At 48.7% G+C, this 27822-nt stretch overlaps 2 protein-coding genes across 2 annotated transcripts; one reads left to right on the plus strand and one right to left on the minus strand.

The window, feature by feature from the left end:
• Positions 1–1534: 1534 nt before the first annotated feature.
• On the plus strand, positions 1535–26998 carry DNAI2 (dynein axonemal intermediate chain 2). The gene is made up of 11 exons (XM_063080368.1): positions 1535–1717; positions 3114–3275; positions 4400–4521; positions 5946–6088; positions 7066–7179; positions 14699–14838; positions 15791–15913; positions 21304–21527; positions 24738–24873; positions 25536–25682; positions 26492–26998. The coding sequence occupies exons 1-11, from the start codon at positions 1535–1537 to the stop codon at positions 26996–26998; spliced, it is 2001 nt and encodes a 666-aa protein (XP_062936438.1).
• Positions 9804–10609, minus strand: LOC134365145 (large ribosomal subunit protein mL42-like). Its single transcript, XM_063081336.1, has one exon. It carries the CDS (start codon positions 10496–10498, stop codon positions 10067–10069), a length of 432 nt encoding a protein of 143 aa, XP_062937406.1. The 5' UTR covers positions 10499–10609; the 3' UTR covers positions 9804–10066.
• Positions 26999–27822: the final 824 nt, after the last annotated feature.

Raw genomic sequence — 27822 nt, forward strand, 5'->3', positions numbered from 1 at the left:
AGAGAGCGACACCTGCTCACAGGCAAGAACCTAATCTCTTGGGTTTTGGAAAGCCTTTGGTTGTATATCCTGCTACAGCAAGTTCTTAGACAATTTATCTTCCCCGTGCTGCCCCCGCCTCTCATCCAACAGCTTTTTCTCTAGGGCTCTGTGCAGCCCCAGGAGCCTTATACAGACCCACAATCTGAGTCCTTGGGAACTTGCTATCCATGTCACAGTTTCCGAGAGTTAGGGTGGCCAGCAAGTGGACAGCTCTGCTAAGTGCCATTGTGTAATGTTACAGACATTTGTAACATCGTGTAAATGTTACAGCCACTTAAGTCATGAGCAAGCCCTCAGACGCCATAGAGTGTATTGACGGAATGGGGGTTCAGAGGGGTCAAGGTCTCTATTAGGGTGAGTGAAAGGTAATTTGTGTGAACTGCCCTGGAAAGTTAAGACTTCCACTAAGCATCTGTGGGAAAACCCTTTCCTGTACTGCGTTTGAACACAGGCTGCAGCTGCTGGAGTACTCTTAACTTCACTTTCTCAGCATCCAGTGGGTGTGTCAGGTCTCCAAAAGACTGAGAGGCCCAGCCAAGGTCACGCAGATGGTGGGGACAGGGCCAGTGCTTGAAGTCAGGGCCCAGCCAGGCCTGCTTTCCAATTCCCTGACCAGTAGGACAAATAGGCAGGTTTCCCAAAAGCAGAATTACTTCACCTGTTGAGGATGTGGAGGGAAGAGCTTCCCAGTGGGATCTGCAGAGACTGGTGGCAGAGGGAGTCTGGGAAACTAGAACTGGGAATGGACCAAGCTTTTGGATAATTGGGTGAACAGTTGGGTGGTTGAGTTGGGGCGGGGGGGGGTGGTCTAGGACTCTCAAATCTGTGTGCTGTGTGATTCAGGTCCAGTGTGTGTTGGGGAAATCGTTGATTGGAGGGGGAGATGGTATGGTGGGCGAGAGTCAGGGAAACCTGGCAGGGAATTGAGTCCAACATAATCACCATCCGTATTTCTTCCTGCCTTCCAATAAACATTGATTCAGAGGGGGCTGGCCAGTTAGCTCAGTTGGTTAGAGTGTGGCGCTGATAACACCAGCATCCGGGGTTTGATCCCCGAAACAGAGAGCCACCAAATAATATATATATTGATTCAGTAACAACTGTGTCATTTGGTGGGTAAGGGCTTTGGAGTCAGGCAGACCAGCTGGACCACTTACTAGCTCTGTGACCCCGGGCACGTCACTCAGAGGATCAAGCTCCTTCAGAGTAAAATGGTGATTTCATTTCCCACTTCAGAGGGTGATTGTGGGAACCGAACAAGATAGTGATTAGCATATAGTCAGCACCCAGTGTAGTTAATTTTCGTGGCCCTTTACCAATGCCTCCACTCCAGATGATTTTTTTAAATGCAGCCACAGCTTCAAGACACATCTGGGATTTCCCCCCAGCCAGACTGAGAACCTGGAGTCACCCCTGGTGAGACCCTTGGAGCAAGGAGGTGGCCTGGCGGGCTCTCTGCCCACACCCCCCTCTGTCCCCCACAGGCGGCACCATGGAGATCGTGTATGTGTATGTCAAGAAGCGCAGTGAGTTCGGGAAGCCATGTGACTTCTCCGACCGCCAGGCCGAGCTCAACATCGACATCCCGCCCGACCCCGAGCTGGCTGGGCAGTTCGTGGAGCGGAACCCTGTGGACACTGGTGTCCAGTGCTCGACCAGCATGTCCGAACACGAGGTGGGTCCCCGCCCCGAGGGCCCAGGCCAGGGACGTTGTTGCTAGGTGGGTAAGTGGGACTGGGTGCTTCTGTCCACCTGGAAGGCAGTCAGAGGACCCATGCAGACGCTGGAAGTGGGAGGGCAGAGTCACCCAACACCCCCTGCAGGGCCCAGGGTCAGGAGGAGACCCGCACCTGTGTCCCCTCACATGCAGCGGGTGAATGTAAATCAAGATGTTCTCTCAGGCTCTTGCTGGAGTCATTTGAGGATGTCATGGTGGAGCTGGGAGAGGCACTCTGAGGGGGCAGGGTTTCATATCTACAGGCAACTGCCCACTAGTGCCCCGCAGAATGTTCTGGCAGAGGAGCCTCCATGGTAAGAGAACTGAGGGTCATGGTCTGCTCTTTGGAGGCCCAGAGAGCTCTGGGTGTGTGTGAACAGGTGATCAATGCCTGCTCAGGTAGGAACTGCTCAGAGAAAATTAGATGGAACAGGAGAACCCATTTCAGCATGTCCAAAATCAACTGAGTGAAAAAATCACACTTGATTTGGCTGAAACATGCTCAACAATCAGACGGGTGTGGGTGGTTCTAGTGACTCACAGTTCAAACAATTAGCATCTTGCTCTCCCAGGCCTTGTTGCTGTCATGGGGACCAGGACAACTGTGCCCGGGTGTAGCCGATAAGGATAATGGCCACCCCGTGGGTCCCACCACGCCAGGCTCTCCGGTCGGCAGGTCCACCCTGGCAAGTCTTTTAACTTTTGTGAGAGTCGTCTCAAAGACGGAAAGGAGATGGGAGTGACTGCTGCATGGGTCTGGGGTTTCATTTGGCATGATAAGAAAGTTCTGGAACTAGATGGAGGTGATGGTTGCACCACATGGTGCAGGATAACGCTGCTGAAATATACACTTTAAAATGGTTAAATTGGCAAATTTTATGTTATGTGTATTTTATCACAACAAAAAAATAGGAAAAAAGGAAAAGAGGTAAAGTGGAAACATGTATATAAATCTGTCCTCCCTGCTGCAGAAGATGATCAAAGCAAACTCAAACTCTGAGCTGCTTGCATGTTTTGATTTCCGTGACGATGTAAATGGTGGGACAGAGGAGGATTATTCACTTCCTTTTTCTCTGGAATCTCACAGAATGGGTGGGTGGGCTCCTGAGCCCCTTAACATTCAGGTAAGGTCAGAACTGGATTTTCCATGGCCATTGGCATCAGCTGGGTGGTGCGGTTGTGGCTTCCTGTGACCGCCCCGAGGACCAGAAAGTTCCTGCTGGCACCTGAAAATGCGGCTTCGGCCAGGACGTCTCAGCCTCCCCTCCCTGGGAGCCCAGGGTCCTGGTTTGCAGAAGAAGCCAAAAGCTTACACCAGCGGCGGACGTCTTCTCACCCGCAGCTCTCTGTTTAGGTCAACACAGAGCGATTTGAGATGGAGAGTCGAGGGGTGAACCACGTCGAGGGGGGCTGGCCCAAGGATGTGAACCCCCTGGAGCTGGAGCAGACGATCCGCTTCCGGAAGAAAGTGGAAAAGGACGAGAACTACATCAACACCGTCATGCAGCTCGGCTTGGTAAGGCTGCCCCAGCTCCACTGGTCACTGCAGTTCCCCAGGGGCTGCCAAGCCCCAGCTGTGCCTGGTCCCCGCGGGGCTTGTGTGGCTACTCAGGGGAAGGAGACTGGCTGCTGACCCCAAGGAGCCTTATGCCTGGGAGCAAGCACAGGGGTCCATGCAGCAGACCAGAGGGTAAGGAGGGAGGTATGAGGGCTGAATAGGCTTTATTTTAGGAGGAGTCTGCAAAGTGGGGAACCCCTTCAGCAAAGAAGGACCCCAATCAGCAGCCAATAGGGATCATTCATTCATTCAGCAAGTTTGGACAGAGCTTCAAGTCTCTGCCAGGCACCATAGAGGTTGCAAAAATGAATCAATCTCACATCCATCCTGCACCGAGTTTACAATTCACTGGAGGTCAAAGACATCACCATATGACATAGAAACAGAAAAGCTGTAAGAGAAAGGGAGATGTGTCATTTTGCCCTGTAAGGAGGGAGACTCGATTTCCTGCTGAAGGGACCAGGGAAGGCTTCCTGGAAGAGGTGGCAGTTGAGCCTGGGCTTTCCCTTGCTGGACATTTAGAATAATGGAGAGGACATTCAGAGGGGAGGAACCAGGTGTCTGCAAGGATAGGAAGCAGGAGATGGGTGTCATACATATGGAGTAGTTAATAATTCTGTTTGGGTGCTGGCTGCTTAGCTCAGGTGGTTAGAGCGTGGTGCTGATAACACCAAGGTCCAGGCCAGCCGCAAAAAAAAAAAAAAAAAAAAAAAATCTATTTGGCTAGAGCAGCATTTTTTCCACCTTTTTTTCATTATTGTCCCTCCCCCAAGAGCCTTTTTAGACATGTTTTTCCTAATCACTGCCTCCACCTGAAATTGTGATGCCACAGGTACAGTGTGCATCTGTTTGTGTGCTGTACGTGTATCTGTGCTTTGTACCTAACAAGGAATATTATTTTATCCCCCAAGAACTAATTTTCATCCCTTTGGTGGTGATATTGCCCCCATGGAAAATGCATGGGCTAAAGGACGGGAAACGACCATTAGATAGTTCCTGTCCCTCCCAGACTCCATCTCAGCCTTGGTCAGTCTGAAAGGACCTCCCTTTACTGCTAAGAACTTGGGATGTGTCCTCCTCAGATCATGGAGCACTGCATCAAGCAGAACAATGCCATTGACATCTACGAGGAGTATTTCAACGATGAAGAAGAGATGGAGGTGACGGAAGAGGCCCCTTCAGCGAAAACCATCAATGTTTTCAGGTATCTCCATAGCCAGGCAGGTGTCTGGCCAACCTCTCTCACCCCATGGATGGGTGCTCCCAAAGGTGACTCCTTGTCAACCATCCCATATGGAGGGTACTATGCTCCCTGTGCTCTGAGCCTGACAAGGGGCAGAGTGATAAGATGCCCTGCAGAGAAATGCTCCCTATCCTGGGGACAGGTCTGGTTGTTGGAAAGGGAGGACAGACTGCAGGGAAACATGTGAAGCAAATTTGTCAACCTGTGTACAAGTGATGTCAATTCCTGCAATGTGGGGTAAGTACAAAATACCGTACGAAAAGTGACGCCATGGCGTTGTGGGCCACCAGACCCCATCCTGCACTCGTGGGAGGGTGTCTGGGAATAACGTCGAGGGATGGCTGTTTGGGAGCAGAATTTATCCCACAGATGTATGTGTGTGAACTCACCATATGTACGGATGGTCACGGCAGCAGGGTGTGTGCCAGCTAGATTGAAACAAGCTAAATCCATCTGTAGGGACTGCTGCTGACAATCCTGGTTCTCCCGCACAATGGAAAGCCACGCAGCTGTCAAAATGAATGGGGCAGCTCCTTAGGTGCCGATATGGCGTGATTTCCAAGATTTATCATGAAAACCAAACCAAAACAAACAAGGTGCAGAACAGTGTGTGGAGAGAGTACTACTTTTTATTTATTCGATTTTTTTTTTCAGCTGGTGGGTGCAGGGATTCGAACCCTTGACGTTGGTGTTCCCAATACTATGCTCTAACTAAGTGAGCTAACTGGGCTGCCCTGCTTTGGGTTTAAAATGTACGTGTGTATACACATATGTATGCATAAGTTTTCAACTCATTTGGGCAAGTACCAAGGAGAATGACAGCTGGATTCCCCTCCCATTTTTATTTTAATAGGGATAGAAAATCAGGCTCAGGCTCAAAACTTTCAGCAGGTGAACGTGTCAGACTAGAATTTAATGTTTTGTTTCCATTGTTTTCATTTTTATTATTACCTTCTATTTATGAGTGGTGAGATTGGTTTTCCATTTATGGGAGTCTTATAAACTTTGTTTTTAGTTTGTTTTATTTTTGGCACCTGGCCAGTGAGGGGATCGAAACCCCTGACTTTGGTGTTATCAGCACTGTGTTCTGACCAAATGAGCTAACCAAGGCCAGCCCCTAAACTTTGTTTTTAAAATAGATTAGATTTCTCTGAGTGTGATTGTTTGAATATTTTTGATTTTTTTTTTTTTTTTTTTTTTTTTTTTGTGGCTGGCTGGTATGGGGATCTGAACCCTTGACCTTGGTATTATCAACACCATGCTCTAACTAGCTGAGCAAACAGCCAGCCCCTATTTTTTGAATTTCTTAAAGGAAAACTTTAGTCAATAAGAAATTAGGGGAGCCTCACACTCTAGCCTTCTGCCTTCTTTGCTCTGCCCTGAAGGGATCCCCAGGAAATCAAGCGGACAGCCACGCATCTCTCCTGGCACCCCGATGGCAACAGAAAATTGGCAGTGGCATATTCTTGCTTGGATTTTCAGCGGGCACCTGTGGGCATGAGCCATGACTCATACATCTGGGACCTGGGTGAGAAGCAGTGGGGCCCCGGTGGCCAGGGAGGGGGCTGAGGGGACAGGCAGAGGCCAGCACAAGCGGGAAAGTGGAAGGTAGAGGCAGGGGGTCGAGGACACTCACAGGGCTGGTCCCTTCCGAGGGGGAAGCTCCTTGTCTCATCCCTTTCCTGTCTGTGTTCAGGTGCAGCTGAGCAGAGGCAGATCAGAAGCAGGGAACTCCCTTCAGGTCCAGATCCGTAATCTGGGGCATCAGGACCAGACCCCATGGGATCCCAATTCTCGGTCCCTAAAGAGCATATCAGAAAGAGTCCCCAGCAGACTGAGAAGGGATCCAAGGGGAAGGGTAGGGGGACTCATGCCTTTGTCCCACCTTCCCTCACACTCGCCCTTAATTCACATCTGGCAAGGACAGTGTGTGCACCTGGGAGCACGGATCGCTGTCTACAGAAGGGCTCCCTCTGAGGGCAGGAGCCGGGCAGGGAGCAGGTGCTGGTGGGCTTCACGCTCCGAGGCTGCCTTCCCTTGTCATCATTATTAAAATAAACATGTAGATGCCGAGCATGGAGCTAACATTTGACGTGCTTGAACAGCTCAGTGAGTTTTTACAGCCTCCCCCCATGGTGACCTCCACCATATCCCCAGGCCCCAGACCTCGTTCAGAGAAGTTGGTAGAGAGTTGACTTTGTAGTTTTAGGGCCAAAACCTCGTTTCACACCATACCTGAGAAATGGACTAGAAATATAATTAAACACACACATACACACACCTCGATCCTGATCACCAGAAATGATACCATGAGCAGAGCCCCAGAGCCAAGAATGCAAGATTCTGGCCGAGGGGGACCAGAGGTGGCAGTCTGGAGAAAGATGGGAGGGGCTTCCAAACTTCCTCCCTGCCGCCCCCCACCCCACCTGTAGAAGGGGTTAAACTGGTAGACCCTGTCCTTTTCTTTCCAGGCCTGGTGAGATAATTTTTTTTCTGCTTTTGTAGAAAACCCCAACAAGCCTGAAATTACTCTGAAGCCATCTTCTCCACTTGTCACCTTGGAGTATAACCCCAAAGATTCCCACGTGCTCCTGGGGGGCTGCTACAACGGGCAGATAGGTAAGAAGGGACCCAGGCACGGAGCCAGCAGCCAATCCCACTGCCAGGCTGGAGCCCACATGCCAGCCTGGACTTGGCCATGGAAGACTGAATGGGGTGGGGACTTCCCACCACTGACCACCTCTGGACACCTGGTGAGGCAGGTTTTGCTGACACCTGAGCAGCGTCTGCCATTGTAATAGTTCAAGTTAAGAGTAAAATTAGCTCAACATAGGCTGGCCGGTTAACTCAGTTAGTTAGAGCATGGGTGTTACAATTCCAAGGTCAAGGGTTCAGATCCCCCTACCGGACAGCCACCAAAAATAAAGAAAAATTAGTTCAAAATAAAAAGTGTTAGAAATAGATAGTTCAAATAAAGTCAAAGAACACTTAACGGCTGCCTGGGGGCCAGCCATAAAGCAATGAAGAGATCACCGGGGAGCCCCATCGTGGGAGAGGAAGTTGGGGAACCCCATATGGTAGTGGGTGTGGGTAATACTGACCTTATAGAATGAATTGGGACATGTTCCCTCCTCTTCTGTTTTTTTGGAAGAGTTTGTGAAGAATTAATGTTAATTCTTTAAATGTTTGGTAGAATTCACCAGTGAAACCGTCTGGTCCTGGGCCTTTTTTTATTGGAAGTTTTAAAATTACTAAATCTCTTCACTTGTTATATAAGTCTCTCCACGTTTTCTATTTTTTCTTGAATCGGTTTTGGTAGATTCTATCTTTCTAGAAACTTTTCCATTTAATCTAGATTATCAAATTTGTTAACATGGAATTGTTCACAGTATTTCTTTATAATCATTTCCTCCCCGCAAGGTAGTAGTGATGTCCCTGTCACCTATTTCATTCCTGATTTTAGTAATTTCAGTCTTCCCTCTCCTTTACTTGGTCAGTCTAGCTAGAAGTTTGTTAATTTTTTTTTTTTGGTTTTCAAAGAACCGATTTTTGGCTTTATTGATTTTCTCATTTTTTATTCTCTAATTTATTTCCATTCTAATCTTTACTACTTTCTTCCTTCTGTTTATTTCAGGTTTAATTTGCTCACCTTTTTCTGGTTTCTTAAGACAGAAAGTTAGGTTACAAATTGGATGTTTTTGGGGTTTTTTTTCCTGGCATCTGGCTGGTAACAGGGATCCAAACCCTTGATCTTGGTGTTCTCAGCACCATGCTCTCCCAAGTGAGAGATTTTTAAAATATAGGCATTTATAGTGGCACGTTTCCCTCTAAGCATTGCTTTAGCTGCATCCCATATATTTTGCTGTGTTGTTTGCATGTTTCGTAATTTCAAAGTATTCTCTAATTTTTCTTTTGATTTTTTTCTTCGACCCATTAGTATTTAGGAGTGTGGTGTTTGTTTTCCACATATGTGAATTTTCCAGTTTTCCTTTGGTTATGCGTTCATAGTTTTCTTCCGTTTGGGTCATAAAAAATATTTCGCATGGCTTTAATGTTTTTTAATTTATTGAAACTTGTTTTATGGCCTAGGAGATTGTCTGTCCTGGACAATGTTCCATGTGCACTTGAGAAGAGTATATTCTGCCTGTTATCAGGTAGAGTGTCCTGTAGATGCCTGTGTGGAGGAAAATGAAGGAAAACACATGTTAAAGATGGAGGGACTCTTGCTCTCCAGGACTGAGACTGTATCAGCAGAAAAGAAAATAGACTGGTCGGCAAGAATTTGCAAGGCTTAACTGCAAACCACAAACTTCCTTTTGAGTTACCTAGGAGACGGGGAGGTGTGGGAGGGACTTACAGCTGGCTGAAACATGTGTAATACATGCTTGTAGACAATAAAATTGCTTAGTGCATGCACTAAGCCCCAGAACTTTGTGTCTGGTCTCTGGTTGCCCACCTCCCTGGGTGGCAGCCTCTGGCTCAAGGCATGCCCTGAGCAACTCACCTTGCTGCACTCTCTTGGCAGGGCTGCATGCGGCCCTGCTCCCTGGGGGACTCCTGGCAGAAGCTATGTGTAGTCCTGCCTCCTGAGACCCCCCCAGGACCAAGAGAAAGGTGCACCTGTGAAGTCTAATTTATAGTGTTGTTCAAGTCTTCTATTTCCTTGTTGATATTATACCTAGTAGTTATATCCATTATTGAAAGTAGGATACTGAAATTTACAACTATTATTATTGAATTGTCTATTTCTCTCTCAATTCTGGAGGCTTTTGCTTCCTGTGTGTTAAGGCTTTGTGGTGAGGTGTATGTACATGTTTATAATTGTTAAGTTTTTCTCACGAATTAACCCTTTCATCAGTATACAATGCCTTTCTTTGTTTCTAGTAACACTTTTTTGCCTCAGAGTCTGGCAGACACTTCAGCTCTCTTTGGTTACTGTTTGCATGGTAGATCTTTTTCCATCTTTTTCCTTTCAACCTATTTGTGTCTTTGAGTCTAAAATGTGACTTTTGTAGATCATATATAGCTAGTATACAGTTGGATCATGGGTTTGGGTTTTTTTTTTTAATCTATTCTGTCAATTTCTGCCTTTTTTTTTTTTTTTTTTTTTTTTTTTTTTTTTGAGTATACCTCATAAGTTTATTCTCAAGGGCAATTAAAAATCCCCTTCATAAGGAGAACCATGAACATTTTTATTAATCATATTTATAATACTAACAATGTTTGGCTAATGATGTAAAAATACTTAATCACATTAGATACATAAAAAGAAATTGAAGATTTTAAGATCTCAAAAGGAAATTAAGATGCAATAGGTTTTTCTAAATAAGAATGTCAAATCCAGAATTACAGAATATATAAAGAAATACACATTCTAATATATAAGACATTTTACTATTATTATTTTACTATATAGCATACTAGTGAATACACCACATTGCATTTTCTCAGGTGACAAATGGCAAATGAGGCATAGGTCTCTTTGATTTCCCCAAGAACCTCAATGTCATCTGTCTTTTGGAGGATTCAGTTTCATACGACGTCTGTGATACTGTCCACGAGGATACCAACGGTGCTTAGTAGTAAAGAACATTTTGCTAAGTTGTTCTATCATGGGTCCTTGCTTAAGTTGTTCACCTTTTTCTTCTAATCTGGTTTTCAGCACTTGATCATGTGTTTCTTCATTATTATGCACAGGATCTGGTCGAGGGATAGGTTTTGTGTGTTCATATGGAATGTCCACAGAAGGGTGGTAGCATACTATCGTCCTGCCATCGGATGTCAAAGCAAGCTCTACTTTACAATTATAGTCATCTGGAAGAGAAGAATACGTAGATTTATGACAAACACAATATAAAGCTCCATTTTGGATTGGAAATAAATGTTTCAAGATAGTTCTCTTTGGCATCACCCATTTTACGGCTCCTGCTGCTGCCATGGTGTATCACAATGCTTATCAGCTGATATGAAGAGGAACTGCTTTTAATATCTGCTTCTAGGCAAACCAATTTTCATCCCTCAACAAGTCCTCAACGCGAGGCCACCATCTTCTCTCCCAATTTCTGCCTTTTAATTGGAGAGTTTAATTCATTTCCATTAATGTCATTACTGATAAAGTGAGATTTACATCTGTCATTTTGTTGTTTCCTGTATGTCTTATATCTTTTTTGCTCTTCTCTTCCTCCGTAACTGCCTTCTTTTGTGTTAGATATTTTCTACTGTGCCATTTTAATTCTCTCATCTTTTTTTTACTATTTATTTTTGAGTAATTTTCTTAGTGGTTGCCTCAGGGGTTATAATTAACATCTTTTAATTTATAACAATCTAGTTCAGATTAATACCAACTTAATTTCAATAATATTTTTAAAACTTTGCTTCTGTATATTTCCACTCCCTCCCCCCTCCTTTGTGCTGTTATTGTCGTATAAATTATGTCTTTATAGATTGTGCGTCCATCAACACATATTTATAATTATTGCTTTATACAGTCGTCTTTTAAATAAGATAAGAAGAAAAACGTTACAAACAAAAGTACAATTATACTGTCCTTTATATTTACCTTTGTAGTTATCTTTATTGGTGCCCTTTTCTTTATGTGGGTTCAAGTTACTCTCTAGTGTCTTTTCATATCAGCCTGAAGGACTCTCTTTAGCATTTCCTGCAGGACAGTTCCCCCAGCAACAATTTCTCAGTTCTTGTTTCTGGGAATGGTTAGTTTCTTCTTTATTTTTGCAGGCTGGTTTACTAGATATAGAATTATTCATTGACAGATTTTTGTTTGGTTGGTTGGTTCAGTACTTTGAATATGTCATTCTATTGCTTTTCGGCCTCCATTGTTTTCTGATGAGAAATCAGCTGTTAATCTTATTGAGGATCTTTTGTACGTAACGAGTCATCTTTCTCTCACTGCCTTCAAGATTCTCTTTGGTTTGGGCTTTAATTATGATGTGTCTAGGTGCGGCTATCTTTGAGCTTATCCTACTTGGAATTCACTGAGCTTCTTAGATGTGTAGATTAATGTTTTTCATCAACTATAGGAAGTTTTCAGCCATTATTTCTTCACATATTCTTTCAGCCCCTTTCTCCCTCTCCTCTTTTTCTAGGACTCTCATTATGTTGGTATGCTGGATGGTGTCCCACAGATCTCTCAGGCTCTGTTTATTTTCCTTCGTTCTCTATTCTTTATGTTCCTCAGACTGCATAATCTCAGTTGACCTGTGCTCAAGTTCAGTCATCCTTCCGCCTGCTCAAATATGCTATTGAGCTTCTCTACTAAATTTTTATTTCAGTTAATGTATTTTTCAACTCCAGAATTTCTATTTTATTCTTCCTTAACAGAATAATTTCTATCTTTTTACTGATGTTCTTTATATCATTGAGATACCATCCTCATACTTTCCTTTAACTCTTCAGAAATTATTTCCTTTAGTTCTTTGAACATATTTAAAATAGCTGATTCAAGGTCTTCATCTAGTAAGTCCAAAGTCTGGCTCCCTTAGGAACAGTCTCTATTTTTTTCCCTGTGTATGGGCCATACTTTCTTGTTTCTTTGCATATATTATAATTTTTTGTTGAAAACTGGACTGTTTGTATGATAAAATGTGGCAACTTTGGTAACCAGACTTTTACACCTCCCAGTTGGTTCTTGTTGCTGTTTGTTGTCGTAGTTGTTGTTTGTCATGTTAGGGAATGTTCTTAACTAATTCTGTAAAGTCTGTATTCTTTGTCATGTGTGACCACTACAGTCTCTGCTTGGTTAGCTCAGTAGTCAGTTACGGTCGGGCAAAGATTTTCCTAAACACTTGAAGCCAATACTTCTCCCAGTCTTTGCTAGAGGGCTCTAGCATGTGTGCATATTTGAGCATGGCTTCAGCACTCAGCCTGACACTTGTCAATTCTGCCTTACCACCTGCTCAGAGCCTCAAGGCCAGCTGGAGATGAGAGCTTGGGGCCTTCTCATGTCTTTCCTGGGCATGGCACATCTTTGGGCATTCACACAGCCCTGCCTATGCATGTGGACTTCTAGATTCCCAGTAATATGTTGGAGCTTTTCTTTTTATTTATTTTTTTCCCCCTACAGTCACCAGAAGCTGGATGTCTGAGCTTTTCAAAACCCCTATGGACATCTCATGCTGTACTTTTCCTCTTGCATTTTTTGGTTAGCCTATGTGCACCCCACCTCTTATCTATCACCTCAGGAAGCTGCAAGGGTGAACTCTGAATCAAGTCAAATACAGACAAGCTTGCAAGACAGGTCTTCCAGGGAACCACCAGACAGATCAAATAATGACAATTTTTTGCACGTGAGACTTTGAAAGAGCTCCAGCTCCATTCTGCTCCCTCCTGTGGCTGCCAGGCTACCAGTTTGCACTGAGAGTGCAGGATGTTATTTTTCAAGGCTACCACGGAACTGGAGAGTGTGAAATCTTAAATAGGGCAAGTTAAACTCACTGTTCTCACCAAGATTCAACTGTTTTTCTTGAATAAACTTTCTTTGGATTGCTGCAAGCCTTTGGATAATTTCCCAGAGTTCTGAAAAAGTTGACTCTGACCATTTTTTCCAGTTTTCTCGTTGCTGTTAAGGAGGAGAGAATTTTCAGAGGTCCTTACTTCCACCATTTGTGATGACGGCATACCCAGAAAACGGATTTTTTTTGATCCCTAGTAAGACCAGACCAAACCTGCCTACATCAGCTCTGAATGTCTGTGCCTGCCCTCTGCCCCTAGCCCTGAAGCAGCCAGACACCCAGCCTCCGTGACTATACTCCAGGCCAATCTTGACGTTGGGCATAAAAAAGATTGCCTACCCCTTCTACTTTCAATGCTCTTTTACTTTCCTTCTTCCTTTGGAAGTAGGAGCCAGAAAACTTCTCCTCCAAAACTCTCTGTGGTGACCCCACTACCTCTTGGCCTTCTGAGGCCTCCGATCTCCTTCTCAGACCTGCTGCCTCCTCCCCAGGGGAGCTTTGAGGTTATGGAATCGACGTGGGCTCCCATAAATCTCCCTGCCAGATTGCCTGAGTGCTAGAGCTCTAAAAGACTGAAGCAGAGCCTCTTTGCCATGATTTATTCAGGAGGCTTGCCTCACTCAATATCCATAACCTCTTACAGTGGCTTTTCAAGGCAGCTCAGACCAGCCCAGGTTCTGGGGCTCTGCTGCTGTCAGAAGGGCCCCTGTAGGGGCAGTGGGGATCCAGTGGGACCCACCCTCGAGCAAGGCTTTGCCCAAGCATAGAAGCTTAGCTAAGAAAATGCATTTCTGGGCCAGGACAGTCCAGGGGCAAATGCCTTGGACTCAGAGGGATATCAAAACTTAAGGACTGAATACTTTAGTTGTTTTCAAAACCAGCTTTCCTAAACATGGCTCCGAGTAACAGGGCAGGTCCTCTGTGCACACGTGGGAAAATGCAAACACAATCTGTCAGGACAAAAAGTAGATAAGCTTCACATCTTTTTTGGCAAAGCACTAATAACAGATCACAGTAAAGGGTAAAGCTCCTCTGTGAGTTTCTTTCCAACGGAGGCAGCAAAGATACAGAGGATAAAAGGGAGCGAGTTCATGCAGCAGGAGAGATTTTCCCAAATGTTCTCACCTTCAGGGGCCTTTCCACATGCTTTTCCCCCATGGTGGAGACTTGACTGTCCTCTTTGCCTGACCTGCTCCATCCTGAAGCTCATCCTCAGTCTCAGCTAACCGTCGCTTCCTCCAGGAAGCTTTCCCTGACCACTGCCACTGTAGTGATCACAGCAGGGGCTGTGCTCCAGGGCCCCTTTCCTGCCTCCCAGGGGCCTGTCCTGCCCGCTGCAGCTTCCCCAGTGCCTGGAGTGGTGCTCAACACACAGCAGGGGCTCGATGGAATGAATGAAACGTGCGCTCTGGGAGTCTCTCCAGAGATTTTGTGTGGGCTGGGGGGGAACTCAGGCTGATCTGAATCTAGTCCTGATTCTAAAAAACCACATACTTCAGATCCCTCTACCAGCCAGCTGCAGGGAAAAAAAAGGAAAGAAAGAAAAGTGAAAAGAAAAAGCCCCATACCTGCCAAACCAAGAGAAGCAACATCTCTCTGTCCCTGCTCCCCGCACCAGGAAAGGAAGCCTGTGCCTCCTTTAACCTCCCCCTCGTCTCCTTCCCTGCCAGCCTGCTGGGACACCCGGAAGGGCAGCCTGGTGGCAGAGCTGTCCACCATCGAGTTCAGCCACCGAGACCCCGTGTACGGCACCATCTGGCTGCAGTCAAAGACAGGCACTGAGTGCTTCTCGGCATCCACAGACGGGCAGGTACAGACTGTCCAGGCCCTGGGAGGGGAGGGGGGCAGTCACATTTCATGGTTTCCCATCAGAATCACCCAGAGAACGTTTCCTTTTACGTTTTATTTTTAAATCGCATAGTGGGTTATACGTGTATGTGGAAGAAAACCCAAAACGTGTAAAAAGGCAGCTAGTGAAATGCCTTTCTGCTCCTCTCTGCACCTCCGGCCCCTCCCTGTAGGCATCAGTTTCCTGTCCGCCTTCAGAGGTAGTCTCTGTATCAAGCAAACACATATCTCTTCTTTGCACTTTCTTTTTGCACTCGATATTTTTTATTTATCCTATCGTGGAGACAGTTTCATATTTCATAGAGTGCCGCCCAAGCCCAGGGTGGCATTATATGGGTGTACCATAATTTCTTTAAATGGATTTTAATATTTTGTTGCTACCAAAAACATGCAGCAAAGTGTATATTTGTACATACATTATTGCACACCTGTACACCTGTGCAGGTAGGCTACAGCACACATTCCTAGCAGTGGGATTTCTGGGTCAAAGTGTCTGTGGTTTGGGATTTTTTTTTTTTTTTTTTTTGCACAACTGGCTGGTTTGGGAATCCAAGCCCTCTCCTCTACCTTTGTATGTGCATCTTTAACATTGCTAGATATTGCTGTATTGCAGGGAGCCTTGAACGATACAGATTCTTGGGCCCACTCCTGGCAATCTTGATTCAGGAGGTCTGGGGTGAGGCCCCAGCATCTGGATTTTATGCAGCTTGCCGGTCACCACAGTGATCAGCCAGGCTTGGGAACTGTGGACCAGAGCAGTGATTCACAAAATGTGTTTATTCGCATGGGTGGCTGGGAGCCTCCATCCTTTGTGCCCCAGTGGCCAGCCCCAGGAAAGTGGAGGGGACGGGGAAGGCAAAAGCCAGGGAATTGCGGGAGCTCAAGGTCTCAAAGTCTCTTCCACCTCCCGCCAGGTCATGTGGTGGGACATCCGAAAGATAAGCGAGCCCACTGAGGTCGTGATTATGGACATCACCAGAAAGGAGCAGTTGGAAAATGCCCTGGGGGCCATTTCCCTGGAGTTCGAGTCTACTTTGGTGAGCATCCCTTGCTCTTTCCTCCGACTTCCATTACCAGGTCAGACGGGGGTGAGGACAGGCATGGCTGGCGTCCACTCAGGGCGCCAGCCCCAGGGAGGCTATTCTCGCTGCAGCCATCCAAACCCATGTGCTCTTTACAACAACTTTCCAGCAGGGGGCTGCAGAGCTTCTTGAGGAAGGAAGCCAGGCTCATTTCTCCCCACGTCTCCCATTGGCTAGCGGCTGAGCTGAACAGAAGGCAATCTTTTGGACAAAACAGGATTCCAGAAAAGCCCTGTTCTGTGGGAAGAGTTCTAACTGGGGCCAACACTGGGTGGTCTGTCTCTGACACAGGCCCTGCCCCTGCCTCGTGTGGGACCCTGGGCTGGTCCCTTCCCTTCCTCTGGGGAAGGAAGAGGTTGGAGAGGGAGACTAGAGGCTCCTTGGAGAGCCAGAGCACAGGCATGATTACGGTGTTTAGTAACTGAGAAGGAGCGATAACTAACGAAGTTGAGCAATAACGTAAATGTGTCAGAGGAAGGAAACCTCTGGAAGCAGCAAATGAGGACCCCTCTCTAAAGCAAGAATACAACTTTCCCAGATGGCTCTTGGTTGGGGCTGGCTCCTGGTTTTTATCTTACTGAAGGCCAGGCTTGGTTCCCTGGGGGTGCCACTGGTTTGCCTCGAGATCACGTGGCATCATTCCTAGGACCTTGGGAGGCTGGCCTCACATCTGCCCTGTGAGTCCTCACCCAAGGTTGGGGACATATGCTGGTGGGATGAAGAGGAAGGCGAGTCAACTGACTCCCAACCCTGGCAGAAGAGGGGACAAGGTACTGGGCGTGGAGTTTGGGGGGGGGGGCTCAGAAAAACATCTGTCCTGGGTGCAGGGATTTCTAGGCCAAGTGCTAGATTGTAATGACCACGCCAGTCCTAGTCCCTGCCTCCTCCACGCCTGTCCCTTACTGAGTACCCACTGTATGCTGGACACTCATAGCTCCTTACGTGATGAGCTCGTGTCATCACCTGTAGCTGTCTCGTGAGGTGACGTTATTATCCCTACTTGCCCGATAAACAAGATGAGTCTTAGTGAGGTAAAGCGACGTGCCCTAGTACATGGTGAAGCTGGGACTCAAAGTCAAGGCTCCAACTGCAAGGCCCAGGCTGTCCACCCGTGTCCCCACCACGAGGTCTGAGGTCAGAGGCATGATGCTCCACTTGGATCTGGGTGGCTTTTCTCCCTGACTAGCTCACGGGAGCCTGTACTTCCCTCGATGACTTACTCCTCCGGGCCTCTCAAGCTGGGTCTTTTCATTTCCCTTTAACACCCAACTTGTAGCCCAGTTTTGGGGGGGGGGTATTTTTAAATTGTGGTACAAAACACATAACATAAAATGTTCCATCTTAACCATTTTGAAATGTATAGTTCAGCAGTGTTAAGTATATTTGCATCATTGTGCAACTGATCTCCAGAACTTTTTCAGCTTGCAAATCTGAAGCTTTGCAACCCATTAAACAACTCCGCATTCCCCTCCCCCAGCCCCGACAGTCACCCTCCTACTTTCCATCTCTTTGAATTTGTGTCTTCTAGGTACCTCATGTAAGTGGAGTCATACAGTGTTTCTCTTTTTGTGACGGCCTATTTTACTTCGCATAATGTCTTTGGGGTTCATTCATGTTATCGCGTATGTCAGCATTTCCTTGCTTTTTATTTCACTGTGTGTATGGACCACATTTTACTCATCCATTCATCTGTCGTGGACATTTGGGTCACTCCCACCTCTTGGCTGTATTAATTCTTGGCTTGGTTAATTCTGTTGTGAACACGAAATACGACGTAGCTCAGTTTTGCAAGAACTTTTGGAAGGGCTGTGGCACCTCCCAGGCTGGTGTCTGGTGTCGTCAAGGCCCTGCTGTTCCCAGCCAGAGGGGACGGGCTGTGAGGGGAGTGGCTGGGGGCCAGGAGGGCAGGGGGAAAGTCTTCTAGACTCAAGTGTCACATTATTCGTTCAGTCGTCCAACATATATTTTTCAAGCTCCTATTCCAACCCAGGCACTGCTCTAAACAGGTAGGATACATCAGTAATCACAACAGACAGGTATCTCTGCCCTCAGGGAGCTTGAGTTCTAGTTGTGGAACAGACAGCAAACAAATAAATAAAACATATACTGCACTAGAAGGTGATAGGTGCTGTGGGAACAGGACATAGAACGAGGTAAAGGGCTTCGGAGTTGTGGGTTGGATTGAGGGAGTCGGGCTGAATATTAAATAGAACCATCTGGGGAGTCCTCATTGCAAAGGTGGGATCTGAGTGAAGTCTTGAAGGAAGTGAAAATTAGCCAAGCAGACATCCGAGGGGAAAAGTGTTCCGAGCAATGGAACAGCTGCAGCAAAGCCCCCGAGGCAGCAGCCTGTGCATTTGAAGACCAGCAGAGGAGCCTGGTGTGGCTGGCACGGGGTGAGTGAGGTAGGGAGACAGCAGGGACGAGGTTAGGGAGGTGACAGGGCAGGCCTTGGAGGGCCTTGAAGGCCTTGGAAAAGCTTCAGCGTTCACTCTGAGTGAGGTCGGGGCTGTGCAGGATTTGGAGCAGAGAAGACAGCAATCGATTTGCATCATAGCAAGATTAGCGTACTCTCTCTCTATTGCTGCCGACCGAAGTAATGCAGACTTAGGAGCTTGAAGCAGCGCACATCTGTCATCTCCACAGGTCCCTGGGCCAGGTGTCTGGACCTGGTTTGGCTGGGTCCTCTGCTCAGGGTCTCTCCAGGCTGCACTCGAAGTGTTGGTTGGGCTGTGTCCTCATCTGGAAGCTTGCCTGGGGAAGAATCCATATCCACGCTCCCTCTGGCTCTTGTCAGATTCAGCTCCTGGCAGTTGTAGGGCTGAGCTCCCCGTTTCCTTGCCAACTGTCAGCTCCTAGAGGCCACTCCCAGCCCCTTCCCTCATGGTGCTCTCTCAGGCCCTCTTACAACATGGCAAGGGCACATCTCTTGCTCTACATAACGTCGTGTGATCATGGGGCTGACAACCCACCAACTTCACCATATTCTGTTGAGTTGAAGCAAGACAAATTGTGGCCATGCTCAAGGGAAGGGCATGACTCACTGGGGGCATCGTAGGGTGTGACAGTCTGGCCACTGAACTGAGAAGACTGTCATGGGGTTGAGGGTAGAAACAAGGAGATGGGTTAGGAGGCTGTGGTGACACCCAGGCACAAGGTGGACGAGTCTCGGCCTGAGCAGTAGCAGGGAAGGTGGCGAGAAATATATTGAAGAATGTCCTCCACTGTTCGGTTCAAAGGGGCTCGGGGGGGCACTTGACACATTTTTGGTCGAGTACCAATTCCAGCTTCTCCGCCACCCCTTGGGGTGCCACCGCCGGCTCTCCCATGAGGACCGGGCTGGGCGGTGGGATTTCCAGCGCTCTCCAGCTCCCCCTGGTGGTGGCGAAGATGTCTGTCTCAGCTTCCTAGTCTCCTGAACCAGCAGGACTTAGCTAGGTAAGCATCTTTCCTTCTTCCTGGAGGAAGCTGGTAGCCTTGGCCTTGCTCACAGGGATGGCAGGGGACTGTGGGTCACAAGGATCCCTAGAGGGGCAGTTTTGTTCCACTCTGGTACTCAGCCAGCAGGCAGCCTGCCCCACCTTCCTGACCTGTGTGATAGCCAGGAAGAGCCTCGGGACCATGCTGCACCCTCTAGCTGGCCTCTCTGTGATTGCTACACCTCAACCCCCGCCATGCCACATGAGGGGGCTCTCTGAGGCTGAAATCTGGTCTTAGATGCTGCAGATATTGCCAGGTGCTAGGGGCTAAGTGTAGCCAGAACCCACTGGGAAAACTACTTCCAATCTTCCCTGCTAGGGGCCTCGACTCAGACCACCTCTCCTGTGTCCATCTCCACGGTCTGGCCCTCCTGTGACTGCAGTGTGGCAACCCCACACACTCACAGATCCCTGTGCACAGGAGCTTTGGGTGGCCCAGTCCACACAAGGGTAATGGGGTAATGGGGAAAAGTGAGGACCTGCCTTCCACCTCCACCTATGGAAGTTGGGGCCAGAGATTTTTGCTCCCCGTTACTCCCTAGACCACCCTAGCCCTGTGTTCTGCACAGAGCTTTACCCTGTAAATCACAGGTGAGCGTCCAGGGCCTGGCAGGAGGATACTCCCCTACACAGAGAGAGACGTACCTGTGAGTGTGTCGTGCACCTGGATGCTATGACGACAGGCATGGGATCCATCGATCTTTAAAAAACAAGGAGATTGGGCCCCAGTCTGAGAAGGAAGATGACACATCTCTTCTGGATATCTTCCAGATACTCTATGTGTACATTTTTAGTAATTTTCTTGTAGAAGGAAACTGCACAATAAAAAGTTTGGTTTGATTTTTTTAAAAATGTAAGCTTGGCTGGTTAGCTCAGCTGGTTAGAGTGTGGTGCTGATAACACTAGGGTCTAGGGTTCATTCCCTGTACTGGCCAGCTGCCAAAAAGAAAAAAAGAATTTTTTTTTAAACCTGGGGGCTCCGTAGGAGCAGGTTCATCACCCACAGGGAACGTCTGAATCTGTTTGTAAAAGCTTTTCCTGCGCAGCACGACCCTCCCCTCACTAGGTCACCCATTCTTTCCGTTTGGGGCACTGAGGAAACAGTGCAGTTGTAGGCTCAGGTCCTGTGCATGGAGGCGGTCTAATCTGGCCTGGAGGTTAAGACATGGAACAGTGAACAAGGCCGGGCATAGTGTGATCGAGGGGGCTGCGCTCAGAGGCGTGGAGGGAGCACTGGGTTAGAAGTCAGGAGACCAGCCTTCATCCATACAATCCACAATGAAAGGACTGCTGGAGCCACAGAACGCAGTAAGACAAGCTTGCTCCCCCCAAGGAGCTCTCAGACCAGTGGAGAGACCAATTACATCATCGACTGCTGGTGGCTTCCTGAGTGCTGGATGGCCACCTGCTCTGAGTTCTCAGGGACATCTCACCCAGGCGGTGCTATGGCTAATGTCACTGTCATGCCAGATAAGGCTCTGCCCATCTTCTGAGTAATCTGGGCTACACTGCATACCCTCTCTGGGCCTTGTTTACTCTATCTGTAAACAAACTATGGCAAAATGCTTACTGAACACAATGATGCTCTGTGAAGGGGACTAGTGATGACCCTCCAGAGACTGGAGGAGTCAGGGAGGACTTCATTAAGCATGGAATCCTTGAGCAGGTTCCAAAAAGGGGCGTTCTTATGAGGCTAGGAGAAGTGGAGACAGCTTCCCAGGAGGCATGGTGCATAGCCAGAGCAGAAGCTTGAACCGAGGGCCCCTCTAGCACCTGCAGACACCTCTGAGCAGGCTATTGGCCATGGGGCTGAGCCCAGAGCTGATGGCCACAGAGCCTTTCACTCCTGTGTCACCCCCTCCACAGCCAACCAAGTTCATGGTGGGCACCGAGCAGGGCATTGTCATCTCCTGCAACCGCAAGGCCAAGACACCTGCAGAGAAGATAGTGTGTACCTTCTCAGGCCACCATGGCCCCATCTACGCCCTCCAGAGAAACCCCTTCTACCCGAAGAACTTCCTGACTGTGGGCGACTGGACAGCGCGCATCTGGTCTGAAGACAGCCGGGAGTCATCCATCATGTGGACCAAGTAAAGGGGAAGGCTTGGGACAGGAGGGGAATGCAGGGAAGGGAGGGGATGGAGGGGACCCAGCTCAGCCCAGAAGCACCCTGAACCTCCGTGGGTCCATCTGTAAAATGGAGAAACACCCCTCCACAAGCACCCGAGCTCGTGTCGGGAAGTCACTTGACTTGGCCACTTCACGAAGGGATAAGGTTCAAGCCACCAGGGTTACTACTGACAACGGCCATGGGTCTGTTTTCGTAACCCTCACAGCACCCCTCAGGGTGGTAGCATCGCTTTTCTCATGTCGCATCTTCTGTGTTAGGGATCTGAGTGACAGAGAGACAAAGCCACCTGCTCCTGGTCTGCCACTGGCGAGGAGCCGAGCTAGGGCTTGTACCCAGAGAGCTTGGCTGGAGAATCTGGGCACCTCAGCATGATTCAGCCGTGCTGTGTAGCCTGTCAGGCTCGGGCCTCCTCTGCTTCGAGGAGAGGAACAGAAAGAGAGCCTAAGGCAGAGAGCCGTGAGCACCATAGTTAGGTCAGAGAAGCTTGGACATAGTGTCTCCCACCTGTTCTCCTAAGAGCCCACTTATCGTTCCAAAAAGTGCCGCTTCTCTTCCCCTTCACCTACTAACTAGGTCTGTAAGCCCCCAATTCTAACCACCCCTTTGAGTTACTCACAATTGAGCACTCCCATGTGTGTGCACATTACATGTGTAAATAAACTGCTTTTTCCTTTTGCTTAAAAAAAAAAAAAAACCCAGGGTTCCTCTCCAGCTCCTGGAATCACAGCTTCCTGCAGTGTCAATGCCACCCTCAACCCTAATGGGCATCTTCAGCTCCAGCGGTTTCCAAATCTGGTTGCATCAGAATCTCCTGGGAGGAGTTATTTTTTTTAAATCCAGGTTCCAGTCCCCAGCTCCAGAGGTTCTGATGTATTGGATCTCGGGCTTACCTCAAGATTGGGCTTGTTCAGGGACTTCCTGGGGTATGTGACTCAGCCAGTCCATGCTTTGGGAGCAGACATCTGGTCAACCTTCTCATTCCTTATGTAGGGATAGGAGCGGAAATCCAGATGGGCAGCACCTTGTGCTGGGCCCCACAGCAGGTGAGAGGGCTTGGTGTCCCTACTGAGACTAGGGGACTCTAACACTCCCCTTGAGTACTTCCTACTTGACTTAATCCAGATTTTCAAAAGTTTCTTCAGTGAACATGAAACATCTTTTAAAAATAAATACACACGCTGTAAGACTGGCCCGAAATCACGAATCTTACTTGTTGGAAAGGCTCATCTCGCATAGACCAGGAGACAGAGATCGCTGCAATCAAGCAAGAGGTTTTTTATTTCCAGCATGCTGGGGTCGCTCCGTCTTCAGGACAGAAGCGGCCTGGAGCTCTTAACACGAGCACTTTTTATACAGTTGGGTAGGCAGACTTTGGCAACAGGATGAGTTGTATACAGCTTATTGGTCACCTGAGGTGAGTTTTAAATTCATCGGTGGCTTTCAGTGGGGTGGCATACAGACGAGGAACTGGGGAATTGCCCAACAGCCCACCCCTTGTGTGGTTAGGCCCTTCCCAGAACTGGGTGAACTTTGGGCGGTTTGGGAAGTCCTTCATCTGCCCTTACCAGAAAGTCCCACCCACAGGGGCCTGTAAAACCTTGCGCAAGCTAATCACAGAAGCAGAAAAGCTAGTCAGTTAATATTTAAGGGTGGGGGAAGGGGTTCAGGTCCACAACGCCACACACACACATATGCACACAGTGGGGCCTTCAAATTTCCCACCAAAACCTGTGCTTTCTTCCTCCATAGTGATGCCATTGTAGCTGGGCCCATTTGCAAGTAGGTGTCTTGACAGCTAAGGACAAAAAATGATCAAGACAAAAAAACCTATCTGGAGACTTCTGTCAAATGTGGAGCCCTGCACTAATGTTTGCAGACTTCCCAACACTCCTTGCATCCTGCAGGCTGCCAGAGTAGGTGCCGGAGGAGAGACAGGGGCACTGGTGCTAAGCAGAGCCCACGTAGGCCTTTCTCAGGGCTCGTTCCAGAGGAGTTGAAGGGCCTGTGTCCTTTGGCCTGGGTGTCTCCCTTGCTCCCCTCCTGCATAGGGTTGAACATATTTAGCAAATAAAAATACAGGACACCCAGTTAAATTTGAATTTCAGAAGAAAAACAACAAATGATTTTTTTCTAGTACAATCCTCCCTCTATTCATGGGGGATAGGTTCCAGGACCCCCTGCTGATACCAAAATCCGTGGATGCTCAAGTCCCTGCTGTAAAACAGTGCAGTGTTTGCATATAACCTTCACGCATCCTCCTGGATACTTTAAATCATCTCTAAATTACTTATAATACCTCATGCAATGTAAATGCTATGTAAATAGTTGTTATACCATATTGTTTTTTTAAATTTGCATTAATTTTTATTTTGTATTATTGGGTTTTAATTGGGTCTTTTCGTTTGTTTGTTTGTTTTTTGAATATTTTACTTCTGCAGTTGATTGAATCCGTGGATGTGGAACCCGTGGATACAGAGGGCTGACTGTATAAATATGTCCCATGCAATATGTGGGACATGCTTGTACTAAAAATTATTCTTTGTTTGACAGAAGTCTCCAGATAGTTTGTTTTTTTTTTTTGTCTTGATCATTTCTTCCCCTTAGCTGTCAACACACTTAGTTGCAAATGGGCCCAGCTACAACGGTATCGCTATGGAGTAAGAAAGCACAGGTTTGGGTAGAAAATTTGAAGGCCCCACTGTGTGCATATGTGTATGTGTGGTGTGTGTATTTATTTTTTTAAAATGTTTCATGTTCAGTGAAGAAACTTTTGAAAATCCAGATTAAGTCAAGTTGGAAGTAAACACTCTCCTAGTCTCAGTATTACAAACTTTTCTGGGCATGTCCTTCCTGTGACTCCTTTCGGTGACTCCCACAGCTGGGCCCAGCTCCAGCAACGTGTGCCTGCAGCTTGGAGTTAGCGGTGGAGAATCGCCAGTGGCCAGCCCATGGGAAGGACTGTACCCAGAGCCCTTGAAAGAGCAGTCTGTGAGCTGGGGATGGGCGAGGTCAGCACAGCTAGAAGGCAGACACAGGGAGAACTTTCTAGCCAGCAAGACTCAGAGGACCTGGAGCCTGGGGGGGACTGGGGGAGCAGAGCCGTGGCTCAGCAGCCTCTCGGTCCCTCCCAACCACAGTGGTCCCTGACCCATGACTCTGGTCCTAACAGGTACCACATGGCTTACCTCACCGATGGTGCCTGGAGCCCAGTGAGGCCATCAGTTTTCTTCACCACCAAGATGGACGGAACCCTGGACATCTGGGACTTTGTGTTCAAGCAGTGTGACCCCGCCCTCAGCCTGAAGGTCACGTGCACCCCCCTGCTTAGGCATCCAGGCCCTCAAGTTAGCTGGGCCCTTCTGTGAGTGTGGTGTGGTGCAAGCATTTGGGTGCCAGGTATCTGTTTGTGTTGGGGGCCTCTCTGGGGAAGTCACAGGCTGGCTGGGGGCAACTGTTCCTCAGGAGTGTGTGCTCCTACAAAGGTTAAGGGGCCTGGGGACTTGGAACCCTGGTGGGATGGCAGAATCACCTGGGGGAAATTAAATAAGAAAAAAAAGCAGATGCCTCTCCTCCCCTCCCCCCCAGTCCTATTCTTTCAGGACACCTGCCTGGATGTGGGCTCCCGGCAGCTGCTCCTTAAAGCCTGAGCTAATGTCATATTAGCATAGCTAGAGCCAAGCCCCGCTGGCTGGGGCTATGGAAGGACGTGGGGTTTGGGGAACCGCAGGATGAACGTGGGGCTGGACTGAAGGGCTGGGGTGGTGTGGGGTGGGAGATGAGGCTGGGAGGCTAAGGGTCCTGGCAGCCCATCTCCAAGTTTGAACTTCATCCTGTGGGTGAGGGGTGTGTCACAGAGGGTGTTTGAACAGGGCTGAGTGGCTAAGCCTCCCCAGGGTCAGTTAATCAGACAGAGGTAACTTTGCTCCTCTCTTCTCTCCTACCTGGGTCTGCCTGGTCCCTCCAACAGGTGTGTGACGAGGCCCTCTTCTGCCTCCGGGTGCAGGACAATGGCTGTCTCATCGCCTGTGGCTCCCAGCTGGGGACAACCACCCTGCTGGAGGTCTCACATGGGCTGTCCACCCTCCAGAGAAATGAGAAGAACATAGCTTCTTCCGTAAGTGCTGGTGCCGGGGCAAGCCCCAGCTCCAGCATGTCTCCACCTGGCCCCATGGCAGAGCAGAAAAGAAAGGGCAGAGAAAAAGATATGTCCCCTCCCTCCACCTCCTGAGAAGGGGGTGCACATTTGGGGGAGGCAATGTGGTGTCCTGAAGGAGCTGTGCAGGCAGGTGATACTAGTTTGGGGATCTGCCCTCGCTCAACCTCGCCGTAGCTGAGTGACCCTGGGCAAGTCACAGTACCTCTCCAGACTGCAGTTTTTCAGATGCATATCAAACTGACTTGATCAATTTGTCTAGTTTTGAGCAATACATATATTTTTGCAGCAGAACCTTTCCCCTGAAGACTTGGCAGAATGCTAGTAGAAAAGACACATGGAAGGGGACTGGCCCTGGGGGAGGGGGATCTGTTCCTACACCCCCTCCCCAGCGGGTGGCCCTGGCAGCAGCTCCCCAGAACCATGGGGCGCAGTGTGGGATTGAAAACTCCTAACACTGAGGCCAGGAAAGCCTCCTGGCTCTGCTGAGGCCAGGGTCTCCCCAGTGATCTGTCCTCTGTTGGGCCCAGGGCTGCCCAAGGGGAGCCCTGTAGTCAATGTACTTGGTGCCCTTTGGAACCAAACACCTTGACGTTCCTGCTCCAGCCTCTGACCCCAATATTCAGCCCTCCTTTCTGGACACCAGCCCTGTGCACAGACCTCTGTGGGGAGGGGATGGCTTTGACTAGAGCCAGGAGAACTGGCCCCTGTGCTGGGGTCGCCAACTGCCCGTCCCCTTCCCCCTGGCCTCTCTGTCCCTGTGCGGCCAGATATTTGAGCGTGAGACCCGGCGGGAGAAGATCCTGGAGGCGAGACACCGAGAGATGCGGCTGAAGGAAAAAGGCAAGGCGGAGGGCAAGGACGACGACCAGAGGGACGAGGAGCTGGCCGTAAACCTGGACCAGCTGGTCGGCAAGGCCGAGGAGGAGTTCTTTGACATCATCTTCACGGAGTTGAAAAAGAAGGAGGCGGACGCCATGAAGAAGCAGCCGGTAGGGCCCCAGCAGGGCGCACGTGGGAGCCGTGGCACCTGGGTTCTGCTTGTGGCCTCCTGGGTGACCTCAAGCAAGCAGCCTTCACGGCTGGGCCTTGTCCCTGCAGCAAGTGGGAGGAACCGCTCCCTTCCTCCTGAGGAATCCTGTCTGCAGCCGGACGGCAGGCTCCTGGAGGGCAGGGGCCACGCTCCGTGCCTCCTGGCACTGTCCCCTCCCCTCCATGGTAGGCACATCCTGACTGTGCTTGTGGATGGAATGAATGAGGGTCCTGGGGGTAGGTGAGCGGTCAGAGAAGAGTGAGCCTCCAGGCCCGTGGAGGAAAGAGCTGTGCCACTTGCAATGTGTGTGTCCTTCTGGCTTCCCCAAGCCTGGTGTCGCGAGTGTGATCTGTGATTGTCTCACCTGCCCACGGCCCCAGCGCTACAGCAGCTTCTAGCAGTATGGCCGGGGCTAGTCCTTTCACCTCTTGGTTCCTTCATTTCCATCTGGAAAATGAGGAAATTGAGCTATAAAGGTGGTGTCTCATCACCTTCCGGGCTCTCTTCTGTACCAGGGGACAGAGGGGAAAAAACGACATTGTCCATCTGGGTCAATGCCTTTAGAGAGTCACAGCTCTGATTCCAAGATGTGAAAGAGCCAAAGAACAGCATGGAAGAGGGAGGACAAGGGACCGTATGCCAGTGTCTGCCCTTATAAGCAAGACTGGCTACAAAATTTGGGGTGGGGGCAGAGCAAAATGAAAATGTGGGGCCCCTTGTTTGAAAAGTATTAAAATTTCCAGACATGGGGCTGGCCAGTGAGCTCAGCTGGTTAGGGCGCAGTGCTGATAACACCAAGGTCCAGGGTTTGATCCGACCAGCCACCAAAAAAAAAAAATTCAAGATGGTGACAGCACAGCATTAAGCCAGGCACAGGCCCTGCTGAGCACGTGAAGCTGGCCCTGCTTGTAAGAAGAGCTGCCTAGCAAGTTCTAGGGCATGGATGTAGTGGATGGGGTGACTGGAAGGTGGTGAGCACACAGGGCCCACCCGTGACTTCACCATCTTCTGCCTCCTTCCCTGGGTCTAAGGAAAGGGTGTGATCTCTGCTGGTGCGTTTAGCATTTG

The sequence above is a fragment of the Cynocephalus volans genome, chromosome 16, assembly GCF_027409185.1.
Source record: "Cynocephalus volans isolate mCynVol1 chromosome 16, mCynVol1.pri, whole genome shotgun sequence".
NCBI lineage: Eukaryota > Metazoa > Chordata > Mammalia > Dermoptera > Cynocephalidae > Cynocephalus > Cynocephalus volans.

What these genes read in the sequence shown, in the direction of transcription:
- DNAI2 (XM_063080368.1), top strand. Translation starts at nt 1,535, where the DNA reads ATGGAGATCGTGTATGTGTATGTCAAGAAGCGCAGTGAGTTCGGGAAG. An exon ending in CTGCTACAACGGGCAGATAG is followed by an intron (nt 7,180 to 14,698) that starts GTAAGAAGGGAC and finishes CTTCCCTGCCAG; the next exon opens with CCTGCTGGGACACCCGGAAG. An exon ending in ACCCCGCCCTCAGCCTGAAG is followed by an intron (nt 24,874 to 25,535) that starts GTCACGTGCACC and finishes TCCCTCCAACAG; the next exon opens with GTGTGTGACGAGGCCCTCTT.
- LOC134365145 (XM_063081336.1), bottom strand. Translation starts at nt 10,498, where the DNA reads ATGGCAGCAGCAGGAGCCGTAAAATGGGTGATGCCAAAGAGAACTATC.